At 41.0% G+C, this 26,062-nt stretch overlaps 1 protein-coding gene across 1 annotated transcript; it reads left to right on the top strand.

Annotated features, from left to right (window-relative positions):
- Window positions 1–2,246: 2,246 nt before the first annotated feature.
- LOC149121488 (vomeronasal type-2 receptor 116-like) lies at window positions 2,247–26,062 on the top strand. Its single transcript, XM_089315535.1, has 3 exons — window positions 2,247–2,738; window positions 15,579–15,609; window positions 25,149–26,062. Exons 1-3 carry the CDS (start codon window positions 2,247–2,249, stop codon window positions 26,060–26,062), a joined length of 1,437 nt encoding a protein of 478 aa, XP_089171661.1.

Here is a 26,062-nt window from a genome sequence, read left to right as displayed (position 1 = left end):
GTCCTTTCCAGAAAAGTCCATGAGGCTATGTGTGTGCACAACTTTTTCACACCACTAGAGGGCAACATCTTGCTGTCTGGTCCATACATAGAGATGCACCCTACTATTTGTAGGACCTTCAAATATCTGTCCGGGAAACAGGGGTATTCTACTTCACCCCAGTTACAAAGCCTGAACATCCCTCACAGTGGTTTGGAAACACTTTGCTTCACAGGAGTCAAAGAGACATCCCCAGATCTTCCATGTCCCTGTTAATGTTACCTACCCTGGTTCCCTGTGCCAGGGCTGGCACATCACTAAGTGGCAGCCTGAGTCTGACTGAGGAGTTGTTCTGAATTCCATGGTCTGACCCTTCTCCCTGATGCTGCCCCTCTCTTTAGGTGGCTGTGGAAGAACTACCAATATGTGCTGGCCTTCCATTTTGCCATGCAGGAGATCAAAAAGGAATCTCAGCTACTCCCCAATCTGTCCTTGGGTTTCTATCTCTACAATTTCTTTGACAGTGATCAGTCTACCCTGTGGAGCACTCCACACTGGCTGACCAGAGAGCATCATTTCATCCCTTACTACACCTGCCAGACACAGAACAATTCAGTTGCCATAATTGCAGGGACCAAGTCTACATTTTTCAATGAGAGCAAAGAACCCTTTTGGAGCTCTACAAGATCCCCCAGATGAATAGGCCATGAATTCTGGAAAGAAATGTTGGAGCCTTTCCCACTTCTGGTGCTAGTGGAACGTGGATATTGACCTCACAGTCGCACAGTGATACAGAACAGATCCCAGGGGTTTTCCCGTGTTGTGAGACTATAAACAGGGGAAGGAGAAGGAAGAAAGGGAAGGAGAAGTGGAAGCTTAGAGCCTCCACCAGATTCCTGTGTAGAGCTATGCAGCCATCTTTCCACCGACCGGGAGTAGTGACAGCTGACTACTCACAGCCTTGTGCCTTACTGGAAATACCCACAGCACAGAAAACTTTCCTTTCTACTCTCTTAGGAGGTATCCAGAGGCCAATGGCTGTCAGATGGATGCAGTTATCAATCTGCTGAGCATTGAGTTCCATCTGAGACAAAACTGAGGGCCAGTTCTGAAGACCTCCAAGGAGCAATAAGGCTAATTCACAGTTGTGGTTCACCTGTGCTCTATGCCTTATTCTCAACAACCATAGTGGATCGTATCACAGATCTCCCAGTGAATGTTCATGCTTACAACTCTGTGTCTCATAGATTAAAAATTAAAATATAGCATTTGTATGGGATAAGAAGGAGAGGGAGGGTCAGAAGGAGGGAAAGGGGGATGGAGAGAGCATCTCTTCAAATTTGAATCAGCCCAAAAGATGGGAGCCAGGAACTCAATTCAGATCCAAATGGGTGGCAGGCACCTAACTACTGGAGCCATCACCTGCCGCCTCCCAGGTGTGCATTAGCAGGAAGGTAGAATCAGGAACCAGAGCCCAGAACCAGACCTAGAAACCTCCCTGTGGGACATTAGCATATGACCTAGTATCCTAAATGTTGGCTCCTCATATCAAGGATTATTATTCACAGAGGGCTACCCTTCACACTAGCAGCAATGATGTCATTACTGTCAAGTACATTAGCTGATATGAATTTTGTGCTTGAAAATTCATTTTGAAGAAAATCAGAGATGGTAAAGGATTGTCTTCTTTAAAACAACCTAAGTTATGCCCTGGTAATAAATAAGTTCCAAATTATCAAGAGATCCATGCAGTAAAGATTTATTTCTCTCTCAAATATTAAATTTCACGGAGGGTGGGATTTACTAGAGGTTGGAACTCTGCTCCAGAAATCACACAGGTCTCACTGCTACTAAGAGTATGTATGTGGCCGGCGCCATGGCTCACTAGGCTAATCCTCCGCCTTGCGGCACCGGCACACCCTGTTCTAGTCCCGGTCGGGGTGCCGGATTCTGTCCCGGTTGCCCCTCTTCCAGGCCAGCTCTCTGCTGTGGCCCAGGAGTGCAGTGGAGGATGGCCCAAGTACTTGGGCCCTGCACACCACGGGAGACCAGGATAAGTACCTGGCTTCTGCCATTGGATCAGCACGGTGAGCCAGCTGCAGCATGCCGGCCACAATGGCCATTGGAGGGTGAACCAACGGCAAAGGAAAACCTTTCTCTCTGTCTCTCTCTCTCACTGTCCACTCTGCCTGTCAAAAAAAAGAGTATGTATGTACCACTGATATAATATTATGACTAGGATTACCTTTTCATCTGCAAAGATACACATGCTCTATGGTGATGTCAAGAGTCTCATGACTCTGGACATAATGAGAGATTACTTTCTAACCCTGGGGAAGGTGTGGATTGTGGTAGCAAAGACAGATATTGTTGTGTATGAGACGAACCACATGCTGCACTCTTTCCATGGAGACTTCTCATTTTCACACCACAGAAGGGAAATCCCTGTCCTCAAACACTTTCTCAAGACAGTGACCCCCTCCAGGTACCAAGAAGACTTTTACTTCAATAAACTGTGGTTTCACATTTTTGGCTGTTTACCTGTTGGGTCCTTTTGTGGAAAAATTGGAGTCTGCCCTCTCAATACTTTCTTAGAGTTTCTTCCAGGAAATGTTGATATAATGACCATATCTGACACCAGCTACCTCATCTACAATGCTGTGCATTCATTAGCACATGCCCTCCATGAAATCCTTCTGGAGAAAACGGAAAAGACATCTTTACAGGCTGCCAACCAGACCCTGCTCCTTCTTAGGCAGGTAAGTCTCCTCAAAAAGCAGGGCTTTGAACACCTGATGATATACATAGGTGCTTTATTATGGTCAACATATGATGCTGTTTTCTTTACTTGATCAGTAAGATCTGTCAGAATGGAAGATGAGCTCCTTGACATGGGCTATTGGAAAGCCTGTAATTGCCTTCTTGTTGGGGATAATTCTACTGTTGAAAATCTCAAATTTGTTCCCTTAAATTAGGTATTATTTTGGAAAAGATAAATCATAATGTAGCATGAAAACTATGATATATTCTAACTCAAATCATGAGAAAACATGGTAATATTTAAAAAATCACATCTATATCTGTTTTTGGAATTTTATCAAAGTCAGAATACATGGACAGAATGACTACATCTGACAGCTGCTATTTAATCTAGAATGTTGTAGAGCAATCCTCCTTGAGACAGTTTTGGTGAAAAGTGAAATGGGTTCTAAGTTATATTTTAAAATGACTCTGAGAAATGAACTTGCATTAGCATAACTGCTATTACAAAATCTGCAACTATCAGGCAACAGGAACTGTGGGTCCATTGTTGAATATGAGACCACTCAGGATGCACCTAAGCATAAGATATTCCTCCTGAGGTACAGATAGATTTTTCATCCTAGCTTCTCTGGATCCATTCCCTGTATACAGAATATGTTTATTAGCCCTTGTTTGAATGTACCAGGCATAAATGAATTAATCAAATTTGTTGAATAAATTAAATAAACCTAATATCTAGGAAAGCTAAATATGTATATTTAGAAGTTAATAATTATACCTTTCCTCCAGCTTCATCCAATCCGGAAGAAAATCGAGTTTATCAATAGTGCTGGGGATGATGTATCTCCATGAATCAAGACACCATATGGCACACTATGATATCCACAACATTGTGAATTTTCCTGTGGTTCTTGGGTTGATGATTAAAATTGCAGAGTTTTCCTCCAAGAGTGCACATGTTTATGTGCCCTTGTTTGAATGTTCCTTGGATAAATAAATTAATCTAATTTGTTGAATAAATTAAATAAACCTAATATCTAGGAAAAGGTAAATATGCAGATATAGAAAATAATAATTAACTTTCCTCCAGCTTCATAAATTCCTGAAGAACATCCAGGTTGTTTTAAAGATTTATTTGTTTATTTGAAAGTCAGAGTTACACAGAGAGAGGAGAGGCAGAGAGAGAGAGAGAGAGAGAGAGGTCTTTCATTTGATAATTCACTCCCCAATTGGCCACAACAGCCAGAGCTATGCCAATCCAAATCAAGGATCCAGGAGCTTCTTTTGGGTCTCCTGTGTGGGTGCAGGGGCACAAGGAATTGGGCCATCTTCCACTGCTTTCTCAAGCCAAAGCAGAGAGCTGGATAGTAAGTGGAGCAGCCAGGTCTCAAACTGGCAGCCATATGGAATGCCGGTACTTCAGGCCAAGGTGTTAACCTGCTGTGCCATAGCACCAGCCCAGAAAATACAGTTTACCAATAGTTCTGCACATGATATATCCTTCCATGAATCAAGACACCATACGGTGCATTATGATATCCATAACATTGTGAATTTTCCTGTGGGTCTTGGGTTGATGGTTAAAATTGCAGAGTTTTCCTAGAAGAGTGCACTGACCAATGCTTGGTCCTCAATGAAGAAATGATATATTGGCCTACTGACTTCAAGGAGGTGTGCTTCCATTTCAATAGGGTTACACACAGATGGACCTGATATCCTTCTGAGACGAGATTGTGAACCTCTGAAATAAATATTAAACTTCAATTTCACTTCTTGACTACACATAATGTAGTCTTTCTTACACATTTTCTATGTTGATGTCTATAGAAAATGAAAGTTTATAGAAGTCATCATACTCTTAGATTGAGCATATTTGTTCCTATAGCACTTGAGTGAATAAGATAAATGCAGCTAATGGATATGTTTTTCTTTTTATAGTGAAATGTACACGGTGTTGACATTACCTGTAGCTACCTGACTGTGCCATAGAACTCCAGAACATCTAACTGACAATATTAGGCTGTTTTGATTTTAGTTTCTCTGTAGTATATCTTGAAATGTGATATTGTGGGGCCTTCAGCTTAATTTTTATTGTTCAGTATTTCTTTAGCTATTTGAGTCTCTTGTGTTTCCCTCTAAATTTTAAGATTTATTTATTCAAAAGGCAGAGTTACAGAGAGAGATGGAGAGACAGAGAGAGGAGGAGAAAGAATCCATCTGTGGATGGCCACAATTTTGCTCAACAGGGAAATATGAAGAATTTCAAACAAGGAAACATAGAGTCTTTTGCCCCTACAGATGCAGAACAGTGCATCCATGTGCAGATCACGAGTACTCAAACCAGGAGAGAAGTCACTGCCTCCCCAAGCTGGTGATCTTCTTAGCCTTTGAGGAATACCTGGGGATGTCTCTGGCCTGCATGGCTCTGTGCTTTTCAAAACAGTGACCATTTCCACCATGCTGGCCAACACCATCTCTGGGATTCTGGCCTTCTGAAAACCTGGAAGAACAATGAGGTGATTGCTGGTATCAGCTTTTAACTTCATCATTCCCATCTGCTCCTTGATCCAACTGGCTCTATGTGGCATCTGGTTGCGAACCTCTCCTCCATTTATTGAGTTAGATGCACACTCTGAGCAGGGTGCCTGGCTATTTGAAAGAATTATTAAGGGATTTAAAGGGAGATATAGACTCAAATACAATAATAGCAGGGGACTTCAATACCCCACTTTCAGCAATGGACAGATCAAGCAGACAGAAAACCAACAAGAAAACAACAGAGATAATTGACACTATATGCCAAATAGACCCAGTAGATATCTACAGAGCCTTCTACCCCACAGATACAGAGTGTGCATATTTCTGCCTGGTGCACAGAACTCTCTCTATGATAGACCATCTGCTAAGTCATAAAGGTAGCCTCAGCATATTCAAAAAAGTGAAATTATACCATGCATCTTCTCAGACCACAATGCAATGAAGCTCAAAATCAACAGCTCAAGAACCTCTGTATCATATGCAAACATGGAGAATGAACAACATGATTCTGAATGAACAGTGTGCCGTAGAAGAAATCAAAAAATCTCTAAAAACAAATGAAAATGACAACACAACCTATCAAAATTTATGGAATACAGCAAAAGGAGTATTAAGAGGAAAGCTTATCAGAGAACTCTAAGATGGTGGAATAGGGAGGAAGCACACTGATAGTCCCGGAAAAGATAGTTTAATAAAAGTGGAGATACTATAGTCTCAGGGAAGAGTTAGGGAATAAACTGAGAGGAAATTCTTCCAGAACTAGTGGGACACGGTGGACCTACATGGAGGGCACAGGCACCCAGGGCTTGGGACCCCAGCCACCTCATCTATGCACCAGCACTGGAAAGGGAGATGAGGCGAAACCACAGTAGCCTGAGACACTGGCAGAAAAGCAGCAGGAAGTGCCTAGAGGGGAGGAGGCTTGAAGCACCATGGGGGAAAGTTCACCAGCCTAACTAGAGGAAAGAAAATAAATAAATAAAAGGGACAAGTACAGACACGATTCTCTCTCTCCACTCACCTTACAAAGGTGGGGGAAAAATACAGCTGGCACCATTTTGGACATACATAAAAGCTGTGCCAGCTCAGGGCTGTGCCCACCCTCAACCAAGCAGAAAAACCTGACTCTGGTGGGGAGAAATGACAGGAGACTAAGATCCAGTGACTATGTGGAGCTTATGAACTGGGACTGTGAAAAAAAAAAAAAAAACTGAGGGTGTGTGGGAGAATTCACAGTGTGCCTGAGATGTGAGTACTCTCAGTGGGAGAAGCCAAAAACTCAGTAACCTCGGCAACCCGGTGGGAGACATTGCAGGGGAATCTGATTACACTGAGGACTGCACAGATCCTTTGTGAGGTTTTTGGGACAGAGCAGATGAATATTATACCCGCTGGAGCTAGCGCTCAAGTATTGATTGTCATCAACGAGAAGAGCTAAGCTGAGCAGAATTATTTCCCTTCTGAAAATAAAGAGAGAGAGAGAGAGAGAGAGAGAGAGAGAGAGAGAGAGAGAGAAGATTTACCATGCCAAACATGGGTGTGTCACATTTTCCACACCTTTAACCCTGAAGAACTGAACAGAACTCTCTGGCCACACCTACCACAAGCCTCTAGAGATTCACCAAAAGCAGACAGTCCACTTAATCTAGAGTCATAGTATAACCAGAAAAGCCACCACGGCGAGGGAAAAAAAGAAGAAACCAAAGAATATTTATACAATGCCAAAAAACAAATGCAGAAACAGAGGAAACAAGAACAAGGAAGACATTATGATGCTCCCAAATGGACATGAAACTCCAATACAAGATTATGAAGACGATGAGATAGAAGAAATGCAAGATACAAATTTCAAAAAATTTATGATAAGAACATATAGAAGTTATCAAAAAGAAATGCATGAACTACCGAAATCCATACTGGAAGTACAGAAAAATCTCTCTCCTGAAAATGAAATCTTAAGGAGGAATCAAAATGAAATGAGGAATTTAATAGAACATGAAATTGAGATATTGAAGAGACATCAAAATGAAATGAAGAATTCAATAGAACAAATGACAAACACATTGGAGAGCATTAAAAACAGAATCAGTGAGATAGAAGAGAGAATATCAGACTTAGAAGACAGAGCACAGGAAAGTATACAGCCAAACCAAAGACAAGAAGAGTAATTAGAAATCTAAAAAATATTGTTGGGAATCTACAGGATACTATTAAAAAACCCAACATTCGGATTCTTGGAGTTCCTGAAGCATGGAGAGAGAAACTATTAGAAGGCCATTTTAGTAAAATACTGTACTTACAGTATGGACTTCTGTAGTTCATGCATTTGTTTTTGATAACTTCAAGATGTTCTATTTTAATTTTTTTAAAATTCGTATCTTGCATTTCTTCTATCTCATCGTCTTCATAATCTTGTTCATTTAGGAATGTCATGATGTTTTCCTTGTTCTTGTTTCCTTGATTTCAGAATGTGTTTTTTGGCATTGTGGAGATATCTTTGGTTTCTTCTTCTTTTTTTTCTCACTGTTGTGGCTTTTGTGGTTACACAATGACTCGATTAAGTGTACTGTCTGTTTTGGGTGAGTCTCTAGAGGCTTGTGCTGGGTGTGGCCAGAGAGCTCTGTTCAGTTCTGCAGGGTTAAGGGTGTATCAAAGGTGACACACCCAGGTTTGGCGTGGTAAATCTTCTCTCCCTTTTTTTATTCAAAAGGGAAATAATTCCACTCAGCTGAGTTCTTCTCCTTGATGGCAATCAGTGCCTGGGCGCTAGCCCCAGTGGGTATAATATTTGTCTGCTCTGTCCCAAGGACCACACACAGGATCTGTGCAGTCCTCAGTGTAAGCTCAGATTCCCCTGCAATATCTCTCACCACATAGCCAAAGTTGCCCAAGTTTGTGGCATCTCCCAATGAGACTACTCAAGTCTCAGCCACACCATGATTTCTCCCACAAACACTCAGTTTATTGCTTTCACAGTGCAATTAATAAGCTCCATATAGTCACTAGGTCTTAGTCTCCTGTTATTACTCCCAACCAGAGTCAGGTTTTTCTATTTGGCTGAGAGGGGCGTGGCCCTGAGCTGTCACAGCTGTTACGGATGTCCAAAATGGCACCTGCTCTATTCTCTCATACGTCTCTGTAAGGTGAGTGGAGAGAAAGAATAGTGTCTGTACCAGTTCCTTTTATTTTTTTCTCTCCTCTAGTTAGGCAGTGCACTTTCTTCCATGGGGCTTCAAGCCTCAATCCATCTAGGCTCTCCCTGCCACTTTTCCACCAGTGTCTCAGGCTACTGTGGTTTCACCTCACCTCCCTTTCCAGTGCTGGTGCATAGATGAGGTGGCTGGGGTCCCAAGCCCTGGACGCCTGTGCCCTCCATGTAGGTCCACCGTGTCCCACTAATTCCAGAAGAGTTTCCTCTCAGTTTTTTTCCCTAACTCTTCCCTGAGACTACATTTCTCCACTTTTATTAAACCATCTTTTCCCAAACTGTCTGTGAGCTCCTTCCCTATTCCATCATTTGGAGCCTTCCATCTGCAATGCATCATCTACTATTCAAATATACAAAATACTTAGATATAAATATGTTCAGTGTTGAAATTCTAGGCAAATATAACTTACACAGGTAAAGCCAATATAGTAGTATTTCACGTGATATGACTTCATGATGACATTTCTTAATGGTTTGCTTTTTAATGAATATTTTCTTAAATATCCATTTCATAATTCATTTATTTTATATTAATTTTTAAAAAAGAAATATTTTTTAAGAATAGGTAATTATGTTCTTTAATAATACTGAATGATGATAAAATACTCAAGTGATCTAAGGGCTTTGCTAATGAGTACACCCATCCCAGATTCTTTCACACATATCACTGCCAAACATAGAACACAGTAGCTTTGGAGGATTTTGGGCTGGAAATTGATTGTATTTCCAAGGTAACTCAGGTTATGCTATGGTAAAATATGAACCCCAAAATTGTGAGAGATCAAAGCAGTAAAGATTTACATTAGTTTCAGAGTGAGCATATAACAGTGGTTTCTTAAGAGAGGAGGTTGTGTCCAGCACCGTGGCTCAATAGGCTAATCCTCTGCCTGTGGCACTGGCACACTGCGTTCTAGTCCTGATCGGGGTTCTGGATTCTGTCCTGGTTGGCCCTCTTCCAGGCCAGCTCTCTGCTGTGGCCAGGGAGTGCAGTGGAGGATGGCCCAAGTCCTTGGGCCCTGCACCCGCATGGGAGACCAGGAGAAGCACCTGGCTCCTGGCTTCAGATCAGCACGATGCTCTGGCTGCGGCGGCCTTTGGAGGGTGAACCAATGGCAAAGGAAGACCTTTCTCTCTGTCTCTCTCTCTCCCTTACTGTCCACTCTTCCTGTCAAAAAAAAAAAGAGAGAGTGGGGGTTGTGCTCCCCGAGACATGGAGAAAAGATGAGGGAAAGACCACTGTCCTGATGATGCTATGTGCAAAGTTCATGCCTTCTCAGTTGGAATCGCAAAACTTACACAGTCTGTGGGAATCTTGCATGTTTTCTTCCATGCTCTTAGCAAGGAGTAACTCTCCTTAAAACAAGGGGCATGTGAAATGAGATCTTATCTGTACTCAGAACAATGGAATGCAGCATGGGGATGGCCTCATCCACAACAATGTTCCATGTTGTTGCCATGATCCACACCGTACCCCTGTGAAGAAGCATTTTTCCACAATCTGTACATTGACAAGACTCTACATCATCATGTAATAAGCGCACATTTGCAGAGGAAACTGATGCTCCTCTTGAAAACAATAACACTAGTTACTGGGGAAGCCTTTTCTTCCCACATTATAGATGTATTTGTCTGGATTTTATCCCTTTATTATCTGAATACATCACTAACATGTACAATATATTTAGGACTCCTATGTGCATGTACATAGCACAAACTCATTAATTAAGCTAGTTGGAAAAATTAAAGTCTAGGAAAAAGGCAAATAACCATATGTAAAAATTAACCTCAGAAATTTATTTCACCCTCTAATTTCTAGTTTTATTTATAGTAATAGGACTTGAAAATATCTGTGTCCCTACTTATAGACAGTCCTTAGAAAACAAGTGAATTTTTCAAAGGATTCCAAAGATATATTCCTCATATATCCTAAATTAGAAATCATATGACCCAGAAGGCAAGAGTTAGATCAAACTATAAATAATTTAAATATAGTCAGAAGATTTGGAAGTTTTATTTTTGGTCATACCCAGATTCTCATAATATCAAAGAAAATCACACTCTCATTAAATAGTCCAAGGGTAGAGATGTAAAATAATATAAGTAAATATACATACAATTGCATTTATAAACTGTATACATTTTTGTAAGTTTTGACCTACCAGATAACACAAGGTGTCTTTAAACAGAAATTGTGAACTCTGATGATCTGTGGATCGACTTGTATTTGTTGAATCAAAAATTAACCTTGAATTTCATTTATTCAACTTAAAAACAATTTTTAAAAAACCTACACAAAAATCACAGTAACCTATCCATCCATGTTTTGCTTATGTTATTGAAGAACTACAATTAGCTTCCATAAAGATGCATCCAACCATTGCCACTCTTGCAACTACATTTATTGATCGAGTTAAATCAATCACCAATTTGTTGTAAGGGTGCATGGACAAATGTTTTTCATCATTTGAGCTCATGTCACAGTGGCTACCATACTACAAACACAAAAACTCAGCTTCTACCAAAAAGAAACCTTGACGATAGGGAGATTGAGGGAAAATAAGGACTGCTGAGTACACTTGCATCCCCCACATCTCATTGAGTGCTCTCTCTCTTTCCAGTTATGACTGTCCTACAGCTTCAGCACTTCCAAGGAAAATCCAATTTACAAATAGTGTTTGGGATGGTATATCCTTCCATGATCAAGACACCTTGTGGCAAACCATGATATCCAGAGTGTGTGGATTTTCCTCTGGGTCTTGGGTAGTTGGCTAAAACTGGAGTTTCTCTGCAAGAGTGCACATGACCAAAGCTTGTTCATCAGTGCAGAGATGATAGAATGGCCTACTGCATTTAAGGGGGTGTCGTTCCGTAAGAAGAACCAGAAACAGAGGGGGGTGAGAAGAGATGAAGTATGAACCTTTACTGTATTTTGATGCACTATGAACACAATTAGTTTACACAAGATGATGTATAATGGTAAGTTCAGGGATGACCTACTGCCCTTCTCTGGGTGTGTTGACTTATTAGCAATTCATGAAGCCCGTTTCTCTGTTAAAGTACTATGGGCTGAGAGATATTAGGCAGAGCCATGAAGAGACTTTTGGGGTGTACATATGGTCATCAGTGGCAAATGTGACCTTTCACCTTCTTGATGAATGGTCATGTGGAATGATGAAACTGAGTGTGTTTTTTTTAATTCCAATGTTAATTCTTTCTACAGTTGCCAAATGCCTCAAAACAGTTGAGTGGCCTAACAACTCTTGGCCCCTGTGCACACAGGTTTATGGAGCTCTGTCCCAGCAATGCCCTAGGGAGCAATGAGAGTCCAAAGCATGTTTTCCAAAGCTGTTTTTCCCCATAATGGAGAGTGGCAGGTGCATAGCCTCAGGGCAGGGTGATGCCATGAGTTCCTGGATGGGACAGAAATGAAGCAATAAAATATATAAAAGCCAGAGTTCTTCCTATCAAAGGGACATTATGGCAAGGCCTCAGCCCTGAGACTCTTTTGATATTTCTTCCTTGTGATTCTGGTTGTGTCCCTGTGTGACTCAGTAGTTAGCACATATTGTCTACAGCTTGAGGGCATACAGAAATACTAGCATCAGTTGTGCCCTACATAAAAATCTGGTCTCCCTACAGGGGTTGAGGCAACAGACATAATCAAAACAAAATTTTCTCTTAATATCAGCAAAGACTCCAGCCTTTAACTTTATGTTTGGTTCACTTGACATGTTGTTTTCTGTGATTTTTCTCAACATACTCCTGAATTCCTCATACAGTTCACAGGACATACCTCCCAGGAACTGTTATAATTCCATGAGACCAAGTGTCTACAGAGATGGAGTCCTGGTACTGGGTGGGTTTTTCCCCCTTTACTTCCTGGAACCAGAATCAGACATGGTCCGGTTATCTTTTTTATCCAGGCCAATGGATAAAATGGAGACATACAGGTAAGTCCAACATTGATTTATGTGTCAACTGTGGTTCAGACTGTGAGAGAGTGTTTCCTTCTATCTGTGAGTGGTTGATTGCACTTAAGAATTTTGAAAAAAAATCATATACAGAAGCGGCAGGAATGCAAATCAATGAATCAATGAAAGCTGAGTTCCTTCCCTTCTTTTGCTTTTTGCAACCTTCCCTTTCCATTTTCTGCTTGCTCTCCACTACTGCAGAGAGTGAGAAACAGACATTTTGTATTCACTCTATTGATCTCACCTCCTGATCAGCCTCCAAGAGTCTTGAAATTAATGTGCAGGGACTTAAGACCCGGCAGCCTTCTATATGGGGAAAGAAGTAAACTCATCAGCTTGCAGCTGACAGCAAGTGCTATGAGTGAATAAAAATCACCTTATAGGGGAATTAATTGCAATTAAGCAAAATGATAAAAGTAAGAAACACTTCAAAATGTTTCAAAATGTAATGCTCTTATTTTTCATTCAGATAAGTTAAAGTAAGTATGGAACAGTTTTCAGTAGCATATTTTTTGATGGTTATACTTAGTGTATTATAAGTAAACACTGTTTCTGATATAAAAAGCTTTTGAAATCAACCGTTTACTCATTGGAGCAAAATTTGACTATTTTTAGGTAAAAAAGCAAAGTTTCAAATTCTGTAAGAATAATACAAAATTGTGTGAACCTTGAGAAAAATGCACTTGCCCTAAAATCAAACACTGCCATTTGCAAAATATGTAGACATAGTGCATGAATGTAAATCATCTTGAAATGACAATCTAACAACTACAACATTCAAACACATGAATCAATGCACCTAAACAGCAGATAATCGCATAAATTTATTTAATCCCACATAATCTATTGACAAATATGTATTTTATTGACACTCAAATTACATTTAAAATATAGAAGTAAGGAAAAATTTCAAAGAAGAGGCAAAAAGCTATCCACTGTGTGAAAACAAAACATCTAAACTCTTGTTCAGGTAACATTTGTGAGCCATTACTAATACCAACAAATTATAATTCTGCATAAGTCATGCAGAAAATGTTAAAGAATAAAAAAATGAAATGATAAAATAGAATTCAGTGATGTGGAAAACAGTGTATAAAAGTAAGGTGAACATTGTAAATATTCTGAAATTTCACATTCTGAAAAAAATGCTCTTTTTCAAGGCAAATATATTTGAACAAAATTGCTTCTGTGAATGATTATACAGGAAAATTACAGAAAGGGCTCATGAAAATGGCTTTGGTGAATAGATTAGAGATGTTCCCAAATGATAAAATGACTGATAAGTCAGATGGTATTCAACTATTTCAGAAGGTACTGAAAATAGAGATGTTTGCCTCTTGGGTTCCACCCCTAAGTAGAAGTGAAATCCCATGTTGGGACACATCAAGGCTTTTTTTTTTTAAGGGATCGAGTAGGTGAATGTGATCATTACAAAATTTTCTTCAGAGGAGTCCAAAGGGGAATCCCACAATTTCCTAGAGCCCTTGGAACCTCACTCACATCTCCTCCAGTTGCCAGAGCTGAGACACCACTCAGTGTGACCATTGCTGCTTCACGGCATGGCTGTGGTGTTGTTCTGAATTCCTTGGTCTCACCCATCTCCCTGATGTTGCTCCTCTCTTTAGGTGGCTGTGGAAGAACTACCAATACGTGCTGGCCTTCCGCTTTGCTATCCAGGAGATCAATAAGGACCCCCAGCTACTCCCCAACCTGACCCTGGGTTTCCAACTCTACAATTCTGTTACCAGTGGCCAGTTCACCCTGAGGAGCACTCTGCACTGGCTGACTGGAAAGCACCATCTCATCCCTAACTACACCTGCCAGACACAAGGCAAGACGGTTGCCATAATTGCTGGAACCACATCAGCATTTTCAGCTGAAATTGGGACAATGTTGGAGCTATACAAAACCCCACAGGTAAACGGGTTGTGAATTCTTGTGAGAAATGCTTCCATCTCTCACCAGACCTGTGACATCTAAGGCAAGGTCCTGTGGAAGCCAAGTGACATAATCCAATATTAGTTGAAACAGACTTTGGGGAATTCCTTGGATTGTGAGAAAGGGAAAGAGCAGTGGAAGGTGAGAGCCTCAGCCCAGATCCACATCTAGGGCCAATGTATGATTGTTGACTTTCAGAGAAAATACACACAGCAAAGAGATATCCTAGGATGACTGCATGTTAGATATGCATATATAAAGACCTAGGACAGTACTGTCCATTTGGAACCCACTTAGGACAATGGCAGTTCCAAAGATCATCAAAGAGTGTTTGGGGCTGAGCTAGATTTAGATATTTCACTCTCTCCCTACGCTCAGTCCTTCCTTCCTCACATTCAGCAGATTCCTTCACAGGGCCTCCAGTTCACTTTCCATGTTCTACTCAGAGATTTCAATCTTAGTGTGTGTTTCATGGACGGAGAAACAAAGACGTAGGTAGACAGTGTACACCCGTTCACTAGTTTAACAACCAAATCCTGACTATGGTGCTGGTGCTGATTGTCCTTCGAAAACCGAGGGGCCTGGGACGGACTCAATTCAAATCTCCCAAGTAGGTGTCAGGAACCCAGTTACATAAGCCAATTAATCTTCTCCCAAGGGTCTGCATTCACATTCCCAGGACTTTTAAAGGAGACCCACTTCAAACAAGTAGCAATCTACACACATCACCAGCAAGCTCAGACAGGAACGGTATAGAAAAATTCTTTGTGAAAAGCAATTTTAACAAAACTCTGAGATCAAAGGTGAGTGTATTCTTCAAGGCAATTTAGGTTATGCTAGCAAAATTAATGAAATTCAAACTATCAAGAAATCAACACAGTAAAAATTGTCTCAGAGGTAACATATAACACCAGTTTCAGGGGGCAATTTTCCACATACGACATAGGGTGAGAAGTGCGAAGGACCAATGTCCTGATCCAAAATCCATGCACTCTTCTTCCCTCAAATGAATATGAAGATTTACAGGTATCTTACACATTTTTGCATGCTGTGAATGAGGATATCCATTCTCATCCTGAAAGCAATAAGCATTGAAGCATGGATTTCTCTGAACCCAGATGATAGAACATGGTCTTCTCTACCCACAAACCTCAGATCATCATGGTTTTCTTTCCATTCAGATCACATACGGTCCTTTTGATCCCATGCTAAGTGAGAGAGACAAGTTTCCATCACTCTATCAGATGGCCACTAGTGACAGCTCTCTGGCCTATGGAATGCTCTCCTTGCTGCTACATTTTGGCTGGATTTGGGTGGCGATCTTTGTATCTAATGACATGAAAGGAGAGCAGTTCCTCCAGGATATTGAAGCTGAGATGGTAAAGAAAGGTGTCTGCTTGGCCTATTCAGTAAAGCTCCCTGACACTAAGTCAAGGTATGAAGAAACTGAAATCTCTTTCCTAGAGGGGATCCGAATTGCATCAGCAAATGTGCATATTCTATATGGTGATGTGATGGGCCTCTATACCATGGAATTTCTAAGCAAATACTGTTTAACCCTGGGGAAGGTGTGGATCATGGATACAAAGTGGGAGATAGTTGTGAATGAGACAGACCACATGCTGCACTCTTTTCATGGAGGCTTCTCATTTTCACACCACAAGGGGGAAATCCCTGGCCTCAACCATTTTGTCAAGACAGTGGACCCTTCCCACTACCCAGAAGATTTCTTCCTCAGTCAACTATGGCTTCATGCTTTTCACTGCTTACCTCCTGGGCCACTTTGTGGAACAATTGGAGTCTGCCCACCAAATGCTTCCTTTGAGTTTTTCCCAGGACGCATTGACATGCTGACCATATCTGACTCCAGCTATTTCATCTACAATGCTGTGTATGCAGTGGCCCATGCCCTCCATAAGATGCTTTCAGAGCAAATGGAAAAGAGATCTCCAGGAGACGCATCTCAACCTAGGATTCTTCCATGGCAGGTAAACGTCTCTCAAAACAGGATATGCATTGCACTTCTGATGGCATTCTCCGGTATTTCTATTGTAGTACCACATGACCGTGTTTTCATGCTGAGATTGGCATGATGATTACTGGGCTCTTTCACACCACACCAGGCATAGATACACCTTTAATTGTTATCTGTGTGTGGAGGATTTTTTTATCTGCTATCGAACACTTAAAAAACATTTCCTGCTATGGAACTTGTTGAAAATATTTAAAAACAGTATACATACTTAGAAATGCACTTAAGTCTACAGATAAATAGTTTTGGTCATCTGATCACACTGATAACCAACACCCAAATATACAACATAGTATTTCTAGTACCCAAATGAGCTCCGTATCCCCCCCCACTCAATTTCTTTTTTTACATGTGAAAGAGGAGCATATTGTCATTAACAAGATATGATCCAGTGAAGCAATATTAAAATTACATAGCCAATGATCTGACACCACAGAATTTTATACTCTATATATTAACTAGGACAAATAAGAGAAACATGATATTTTTGTAGTTCAGGCTTATATAATTTACTGTAATGACCTCCAGTTTTAAATGTCATGATTTCATTCTGAATCATGTCTGAGTAATATTCAAATATATATCACAATTCCTTCACCCAGTCATCAGTTGATGGACATCTAGATGGTTGCACTTCTAAGGTATTGCACATTGAGCTGCTATAGAATTCTGAGTGCAGGTGACTCTTTCATGTGTTGATGTCATTTCCTTTGAATACATTCTCAGGTGTGAGACTACTGGGCCATGTGGTAGAACTAGTATTGGTTTTCTGAAAAATTCCTCTCCTGTCTTCCATTATGGTTGTACCAGCTTACAATCATTCCCATAAAATGTATTGGGGTATTTTTTTCCAGACCCTCAGCAGAATTTATTTTTCAAATTTTGGATAATATTCATTCAAAGTGGGGCAAGTGAAATCTCACTTCAGTTTTTATTGGCACTTCCCTGATGGTTACTGGTCCTGAGCATCTTTTCATGTTTCTCTTGACCATTTGTATTTCATCCTTTGAAAAATGCCTGTTCATATCTTTAGTTCACTTCTTAACTAGATTGTTGGTTATGTCGTTGTTAAGTTTTTTGAACTCCTTATACAATCTGGAGATTAATACTTTCTTGGATCCATGTTTTGCAAATATTTTCCCCCATTCTGTAAGTAGTGTCTTCACTTGAATGAGTGTGTCTTTTGCTGAGCAGAAGTTACTTAGCTTAATGTATATTGTTGCCTTTATTGCCTTTATTTCTTGGATAAAATAAATATCTTGCAGTGTTTCCCCAATGTTTTCCTCTTGTAGTTTGATGGTTTTGGTTTAAAGCTTAAATCCTTGATAAATTTTAAATTGATATTTGTATAGGGTGTAAGGTAGCAGTCTGATTTCATATCTCTAGATGTGGAAATCCAAATTTCCCAACACCACTTGTTGAAGAACTGTCTTTTTCTTGGGAATCAATTTAGCTCCATGTAAAATTTTCAATTCATACTCAATAATGACAGATCATAGAAGAATAATGTTATTCACTGTAGGATGAAATGCTATAAAATACCTTAATAAAGCTCATTACAAAGACTTGGAAGAAGGAAATGATTAAAACTACTCTTTTGTTTGGAAGGATTGCAAAGCTAGGAAATACGGACTATCATGTATCCCACAGCAGCTAAAAATCTATTTGGTTATAAATATTCCCTATAATCTCAAAAGGTAGCTGTATTCTCAACAAAAAATAGTCAAAGTGCAAAGAGAGAAATAAAAGCCATGGAACAATAAACTCTACTGAGGTAAAAAATGTTATACAAATAAACTACACATACACAGCATACACATTTTTGTAAGTTAAGAACTACCAGCGGCAGCCAGAGATGTACAAGCAGATTTGGGGAAATGTTTATTTAGAAAAATTATGCTTGGATTTCTAATTCATTGAATTTAATTCAACTGATATTATTTTCAGTTTTCTTAAACTTTTAAAAAATTATTTCAAAATCAGAATTACTATGAGAAAGAGAGAGGCAGAGAAAAGAGGAGACAGATCTAGCATCTGCTGATTCACTCCACAATGGCTGCATGTACCAGGATTAGGCCAGGTCAAGCCAGGATGCAGGAGCATCAGTTGCTCTCCTACATGAGTGCAGGGGCCCAAGCACTTGGAACCTCAAGTGCTGCCTTCCCAGGCACATTAGCAGAAAGCTGAATCAGGAGTAGAGCAGTTGGGGTTTCCATCGGCACTCACAGGGGTGCTGGGAATTGTGGAAAGTGGCTTGACCTGCTGCACCACAAGATCAGCCCAAATGTTGTTAAATTAAAACAAAATTTACTGATATAAAAGAACAGATTTCATGTATTTCATTGATACAATTTTAAGAAGATAACCATCCTTTCTTCCTTTCCCTTCTCAGTCACCCCTTCTTCCATTCCTTTTTTCCTTTTAATTTTTGCAACAACGTAATTTCAATTTACTTTAAATCACAGAGTTAATGCCTCACTAATCATGATGTTCCTCAAATGAAAAGTAGAAAGATAACTGCTCCAAGGAATTTACACAAGGGCGATAAACACAAATCAAAGCCTGAGATGTCAGTTTCATTTTTATATATAGTGTTTTTTTTTCTTCTATTCTATATTATATAGTACCCATCACCAAAACACACTTATATATTCTATTTAAGGAACTGGTATATTTCACTATGCATAATGGTATCCATGTGAATCTATTTTTTTGCTAAAGAGAGAATTTCACTTTTTGGTGGGGAGACAGGGTCAAAATTTTAAAAGTGCACACAAGTGCACTCACAATAATCAAGATATTTTGCATATAAAGTCATGCTATAAAAAAAAAGTCATGCTATTCTCATGTGGAAGAACTAAGATGAGCTTTCCTGGCCGGCGCCGCGGCTCACTAGGCTAATCCTCCGCCTAGCGGCGCTGGCACACCGGGTTCTAGTCCCGGTCGGGGCGCCGGATTCTGTCCCGGTTGCCCCTCTTCCAGGCCAGCTCTCTGCTATGGCCCGGGAGTGCAGTGGAGGATGGCCCAGGTGCTTGGGCCCTGCACCCCATGGGAGACCAGGAAAAGCACCTGGCTCCTGGCTCCTGCCATCGGATCGGTGCGGTGCACCGGCCGCAGCGCGCCGGCCGCAGCGGCCATTGGAGGGTGAACCAACGGCAAAGGAAGACCTTTCTCTCTGTCTCTCTCTCTCACTGTCCACTCTGCCTGTCAAAAAAAAAAAAAAAAAAAAAAAAAAAAAAAAAAAAAAAAAAAAGATGAGCTTTCCTAAACCAATAACCAATCTTTCATGGTCAGCAACCCTGTGGGACTCATCCTGTGATTTCTCTGTTTAGAATCAGATGCTCCCCGGCCGGCGCCGTGGCTCACTAGGCTAATCCTCTGCCTAGCGGCGCCGGCACACCAGGTTATAGTCCCAGTCAGGGTGCCGGATTCTGTCCCGGTTACCCCTCTTCCAGGCCAGCTCTCTGCTGTGGCCAGGGAGTGCAGTGGAGGATGGCCCAGGTGCTTGGGCCCTGCACCCCATGGGAGACCAGGAAAAGCACCTGGCTCCTGGCTCCTGCCATTGGATCAGCGTGGTGCGCCGGCTGCAGCATGCCGGTTGCGGCGGCCATTGGAGGGTGAACCAATGGCAAAGGAAGACCTTTCTCTCTGTCTCTCTCTCTCACTGTCCACTCTGCCTGTCAAAAAAAAAGAATCAGATGCTCCCCATCACTTTAATAGGGGGGAGGCAGAATTCCCCACTCTTGAACCCATGATTTTTTAATGTATTTCACAGGTAGAATTATAGACAGTGAGGAGACAGACAGAGAGAAAGCTCTTCCTTCCATTGGTTCACTCTCCAAATGGCCGCTATGGCCAGCACTGCATAGATCCAAAGCCAAGAGCCAGGTGATTCTTCCCGGTCTCCCATGAGGATGCAGAAGCCCAAGCACTTGGGCCTCCTCCACTGCTTTCCCGGGCCACAGCAGAGAGCTGGACTGGAAGAGGAGCAACTGGCACTAGAACCCAGTGCCTGTATTGGATGCTGACACTACAGGAAGAGGATTAACCAAGTGAGCCATGGCGCCAGCCCCAAACCCATGATATTTTGATCAGTCAGAAAAAACAGCCTCTGCCCAATAGAAACCCTGAGGATAGACAGGAGGGAAAAGAAGAATTTCTAAGTCGTGTGCACCTCCACCTCTAATCTGAATGTTCTCTCTCTTTCCAATTGTGCCTCCCCTCCAGCTTCATCCACTTCTGAGGAAAATCCAATTTACCAACAGTGCTGGGGAGGATGTTTCCTTCCATGAAATGAGACACCATATGCCACACTACGATATCCACAACATTGTGAATTTTCCTGCTGGATTTCGTTTGCTGATTAAAATCGGGGAGTTTTCCCCTAAGTGTGCACGTGGTGAAGACTTGGTCCTCAATGAAGAGATGATAGAATGGCCAGTTGCATTCAAGGAGGTGTGGATCCATGGGAATATTGGATACATACAGAGGGTTTGATGAAAGTATGGGAGGATATTATGTGTGAGAATTTACATAAGCATTCAATTCTCAATTCACATATTGGCTTCAAAAGATATGGTGTTCCTTACACATATATGAGCCAGTGTGTATTAGAAGTGCATGTTTGGATTAGATATTGTTGTTTTTCTCTGGGCACGTTAATGCATTCCTAGGTTGAGTGACTAGAAAGAATGTTAAGAAATAGAGATAGAGATCAGTACTTAGACGTAAAATTACTAAATGTATGTCACTACAAATTCTAAAATCTTATTTCAACTTTGTATTTATATAATGTGAAAAACTTCATGTATTACATGTATATTTATAAAGATAGTGATATTTTCATCATTTAGTGAGTCATTATTATGTTTTGATGCAGTACAAACACAGTAAATTATGAATTGAACATTTGTAGAAAAATTTCTGATTTTCCTTTGTCATTGTGGGTGCTAATCAGTTCAGTTTTTTTTTTTTTCTGAATACCACCTCACAGCTGTGATCAAAAATTTTATCATCATTGTGCTGTTGAAATACCCCAGACAGTTTTGCGGGTAATTTTTATAACTATTGTGTGTTATATAACAAATGCATTGGCAGTATCAGGAATTGATGCCCTCCCTGGGTATAGAAGTCCAGAAGTAGATAGATGCACAATCAATGGATTATTACATTTGTTCACCTTTTCTTTGTGGGCTTGTCTTTTTCTTAGTAGTTACTATCAGAAGTGTATCTAGTCATCAGGCTTTTTGAATATTTTTCTGGCATGTAAAATCTTCTACTCAATCAAAGAAAGAGGCGTGTAAAATAGTCTCAGACATACACATTCTAGAAGAATTACCACATAAAAAGCTAAACTGAAAAGATTTCAGAGGAAGCAATTCAATAAAGAGACAAATGCCCAGAAGCATAGATCCAGTGATGAGCAAAATTAAACCCATCAGGTGGCCTCATAATATTTGGTAGGCAGTTGACAAACCTGGAATGAGCATCTTAGAAACTCCCATTGGATGTCTAAATAAAATCAATAAGATACAGCCTGAGGAAGACATAGTGATGACCTTGGGGTGAAAAGGCAATTAGAGACATCCTATCACAGTGCCTAATGTCATGCAAAGCAATGACCATCACTTCTCTTTCCCCATCAGACTCCTCAGTCTTTGTGTAGCCAAAGGTGTGGTCCAGGATTCAGGAAAATGCCACAGGAAGGAAAACATGTCTGCTGCTATACTTGCGTTGTTTGTCCAGAGAGAGACATTTCCAATCATACAGGTAGAATACATATAACTTACCTTGAGAACTCTACCATCTTAACTATTTCTTGATAAAAAGGAAACCAAGAATATTTACGATGAGATAATAGTTTTCACTCACTATTTCCATACCCTTGTTGTATGCTCACTATTGCCATCTCATTATGTGTAAGCTGTTTTCTGGAGGTGCTAATCATCTCAAGCTCAACTGTGACACTGATTCGATCTGGTATCATTCTTTTCGATCCAACACTGAATGAGATTCTCTCAATCTGAAATCTAAACAAGAAATATAATATTTGTATTTGTTAAGGCTCTGTATGGTTATCTAGAAGTCTTGAATTCAAAACTTTTTCATAGACAACTGAAAAACAGGGAGCTAATCCACATGAATTGTGATGGGAATATTGTATTACTTTCTGTGCTACATCTTTGACATGTTGCATGCTGTTCAGTACACAGAATGAATGACACCACTTGTCCTTTTATGGATATACAAGAAGAAGAGAAAAAATAAGCTGAAATATAGACACAAATATCAAATTATATATCAAAGCCAAATGTTTGAGAAATGTAAAAGTGTACTAAGACTCATTGGTAAATAGTTCCACTGTTCAATGTATAATAAATATGTTTATAATAATTTGAATTCTTCCAAAATAATGTTTCAATTCACATCATCTTAGCTCTAGAGATATTTTGATTTCAGTATCTTCAAACATTCTATACAGAGTTTCCAGTATGAAGAAAACAGAAAAATGACTTCAAGTGTCAGTGAAAATATTCAACATGCAGTAATTTAGTGAAAGAAAGAAAACTAAAGTATCATGCACTGACCCATTGTACAATATACACTTGCCTATATATTCCTGGTGTATCTCCAAGATAGGTGCCAGATGTACCTACAGATATCATGAAAAGTAAAGGGAACACATTGAAAAGACTTGGAGGAGAAAATTCCTCTAAATTTTTGCAAATATTTATATTCTATTTTTTTACAAAATAATTTATTTATATGTTTGAAAGTCAGAGTTGAAGAGGGGGGAGAGCATAATAGAGAGGGAGAGAGGATACAGTGAGGATCTTCCATCAGGTAGATTCACTCTCCAGATAGCTCCAATGGCCTAGACTGGGCCAGGCCAAAGTCAGAAACCAGGAGCTTCTTCCAGGTCTTGCAGAGGCCCAAGCATTTGGGCCTTCCTCTGCTGGTTTCCTAGGCACATTGGCATGGAGATCGTTTGGAAGTGCAGCAGTCAAGACATGAGCAGGCACCTGTTCAGATGCCATCATTGCAGGCAGTGGCTTTAACCACTACATCACAACTCCACTCCCTGAAGCTTGTACTCTTGCAAGAGTACCAAGGATAAAAACAGAGTAGGACTCTTACTGCAAGTATAGCTCAACTAACACCATTTTCTTTCTTTCTTTCTTTCTTTCTTTCTTTCTTTCTTTCTTTCTTTCTTTCTTTCTTTCTTTCTTTCTTTCTTTTACAGGCAGAGTGGACAGTGAGAGAGAGGCAGAGAGAAAGGTCTTCCTTTGCCGTTGGTTCACCCTCCAATGGCCGCTGAGGCTGGCATGCAGCGGCCTATGCACCGCGCTGATCCGATGGCAGGAGCCAGGTACTTCTCCTGGTCTCCCATGGGGTGCAGGGCCCAAGCACCTGGGCCATCCTCCACTGCACTCCCGGGCCATAGCAGAGAGCTGGCCTGGAAGAGGGGCAACCGGGACAGAATCCGGCGCCCTGACCGGGACTAGAACCCGGTGTGCCAGCGCCGTTAGGTGGAGGGTTAGCCTAGTGAGCCACAGTACCAGCCCACCATTTTCTTTCTTTTTAAAAAAGATTATTTTATTTGAAAATCAGAGAATCAGTGAATGAGAGAGAGAGAGAGAGAGAGAGAGAGAGAGAGAATCTAATTGTTCACTCCTCAGATGGAACAATGGCCTGGGATGGGCCAGCAGGTACTGGGAGCCAGGAGCTTCCTTTTGGGTCTCCCACATGGGTGTTGGTGTCACAAGTGCTTGTGGAATTTTCTGCTGCTCGTTCTATGTGATTAGCAGGGAGCTTGATTGGAAATTCATCAACTTAAACACAAAAAAATGTCCATAAGGGATCTGGCATTGCAGTTGGTGGCTTTACCTACCATGCGACAACACCAACCCTATTTTGGTTGGTACAATTGAAATTTGATTGAAAGAAAGAAATATTTTCCAACTGGCCTGTTCTTAATGACTTCTTTCATGCTGTAGCAGTAGAAGTGCATTATTTCAAGTGAGACAATGTGGTTTCCAACATGCTGTTCACATGAGCTATGATGGTGAACAAGCCATAATTTGAAGTTAAGAAGAATGCCTAGTTGTCTTTGAGTAACATGATGAAAATACCACTTATTTCCATAGAACCACAGAATGACAATCAGCTACAGTTCCCATCTATTCAACCTCAGTATCACAACATTTATATGGAAACATGGACAAGATGAATCCATGTAGGAAATTAGAAATGGAGGTCCCAGGAATGAAAGATCATTTATATAGGTCATTTCCATTTGAGGATAAGGAAGAAAATCCTTAAACCTGATGATCCCAGATAAATATTCTAACCCATGTGAACAAAGGATTTCTCCAGAAATGACACTGAGGACTGTAGAGAGGAGGGCTGGGAAGAATCCAAGCCCATATGAAATATAGAAAATTCCTCATTGTTTAGAAATTAAACACTGAAAAAAATCTCTGACAGATAGGATGAGAACACAGAGCCCCATGTGCTAAAGAGCTAGTTTGAATGAATTTCCTCCACCTGCAGATGAGCATTCTGCCTTGGTTAGGTGCACAAAAATACTTTAGTGTTTCTTGGTATACATCACCCCAGGCTGAATTCACCATGAAATTGCAAAGGTGAGCTTTTTCCTTAACAGGGAAAAAGGAGCAAATTGTTAAATGGAAACACAGAGTCTTCCTTTTCCCCACAGATGCAGAGCAGTGCATCCCATGTGCAGACCACGAGTACCCAAACATGGAGAGAAACCGCTGCCTCCCCAAGCTGGTGACATTCTTAGCCTTTGAGGAATTCCTGGGGATGGCTCTGACCTGCATGGCTCTGTGTTTCTCTGTCCTAACAGCTGCAGTCCTCTGGGTCTTTGTGAAGCACCGAGACACTCCCATCGTCAAGGCCAATAACAGGACCCTCAGCTACATCCTGCTCATCGCCCTCCTCCTGTGCTTCCTCTGCTCCTTACTCTTCCTTGGCCGTCCCAACACAGCCACTTGCCTCCTCCAGCAAATAGCATTTGGTCTTGTGTTCACAGTGGCTGTTTCCGCTGTGCTGGCCAAGACCATCACTGTGATTCTGGCCTTCAAAGCTCTGAAACCTGGAAGAACGATAAGGTGGTTATTGGTATCAGGCACTTCTAACTTCATCATTCCCATCTGCTCCATGATCCAACTGGTTCTCTGTGGCATCTGGTTGGGAACCTCTCCTCCCTTTATTGAGGTAGATAAACATTCTGAGCACGACTACATCATCCTGGTGTGCAATAAGGGCTCAGTCACTGCCTTCTACTGTGTCCTGGGCTACCTGGGTTCCTTGGCCCTGGCAAGCTTCATTGTGGCTTTCCTAGCCAGGAATCTGCCTGACACATTCAATGAAGCCAAGTTTCTGACGTTCAGCATGCTGGTGTTCTGCAGTGTCTGGGTGACCTTCCTGCCTGTCTACCACAGCACCAAGGGGAAGGTCATGGTGGCCGTGGAAGTCTTCTCCATTTTGGCCTCCAGTGCCGGGCTCCTGGGCTGCATCTTTGCCCCCAAGTGCTACGTTATTCTCATAAAACCTGATAAAAATTCTTTGAAAGCTTTAAGGAACCAATGCAGTTGTAGGAGACCCTAA

The sequence above is a fragment of the Oryctolagus cuniculus genome, chromosome 16 (assembly GCF_051225735.1).
Source record: "Oryctolagus cuniculus isolate XC-2025 breed Fujian yellow rabbit chromosome 16, ASM5122573v1, whole genome shotgun sequence".
NCBI lineage: Eukaryota > Metazoa > Chordata > Mammalia > Lagomorpha > Leporidae > Oryctolagus > Oryctolagus cuniculus.
Note: the sequence above shows the minus strand (reverse complement) of the source record. Positions and strands in the feature narration are given on the sequence as shown.

Excerpts from the sequence above, each read along its gene's own strand:
- LOC149121488 (XM_089315535.1), top strand. The coding sequence starts at position 2,247 with ATGCTCTATGGTGATGTCAAGAGTCTCATGACTCTGGACATAATGAGA. Across the intron at positions 2,739-15,578 it reads CCCTGCTCCTTCTTAGGCAG|ATCACATACGGTCCTTTTGA; the intron begins GTAAGTCTCCTC and ends CTTTCCATTCAG. Across the intron at positions 15,610-25,148 it reads TCCTTTTGATCCCATGCTAA|ATGCAGAGCAGTGCATCCCA; the intron begins GTGAGAGAGACA and ends TTTTCCCCACAG.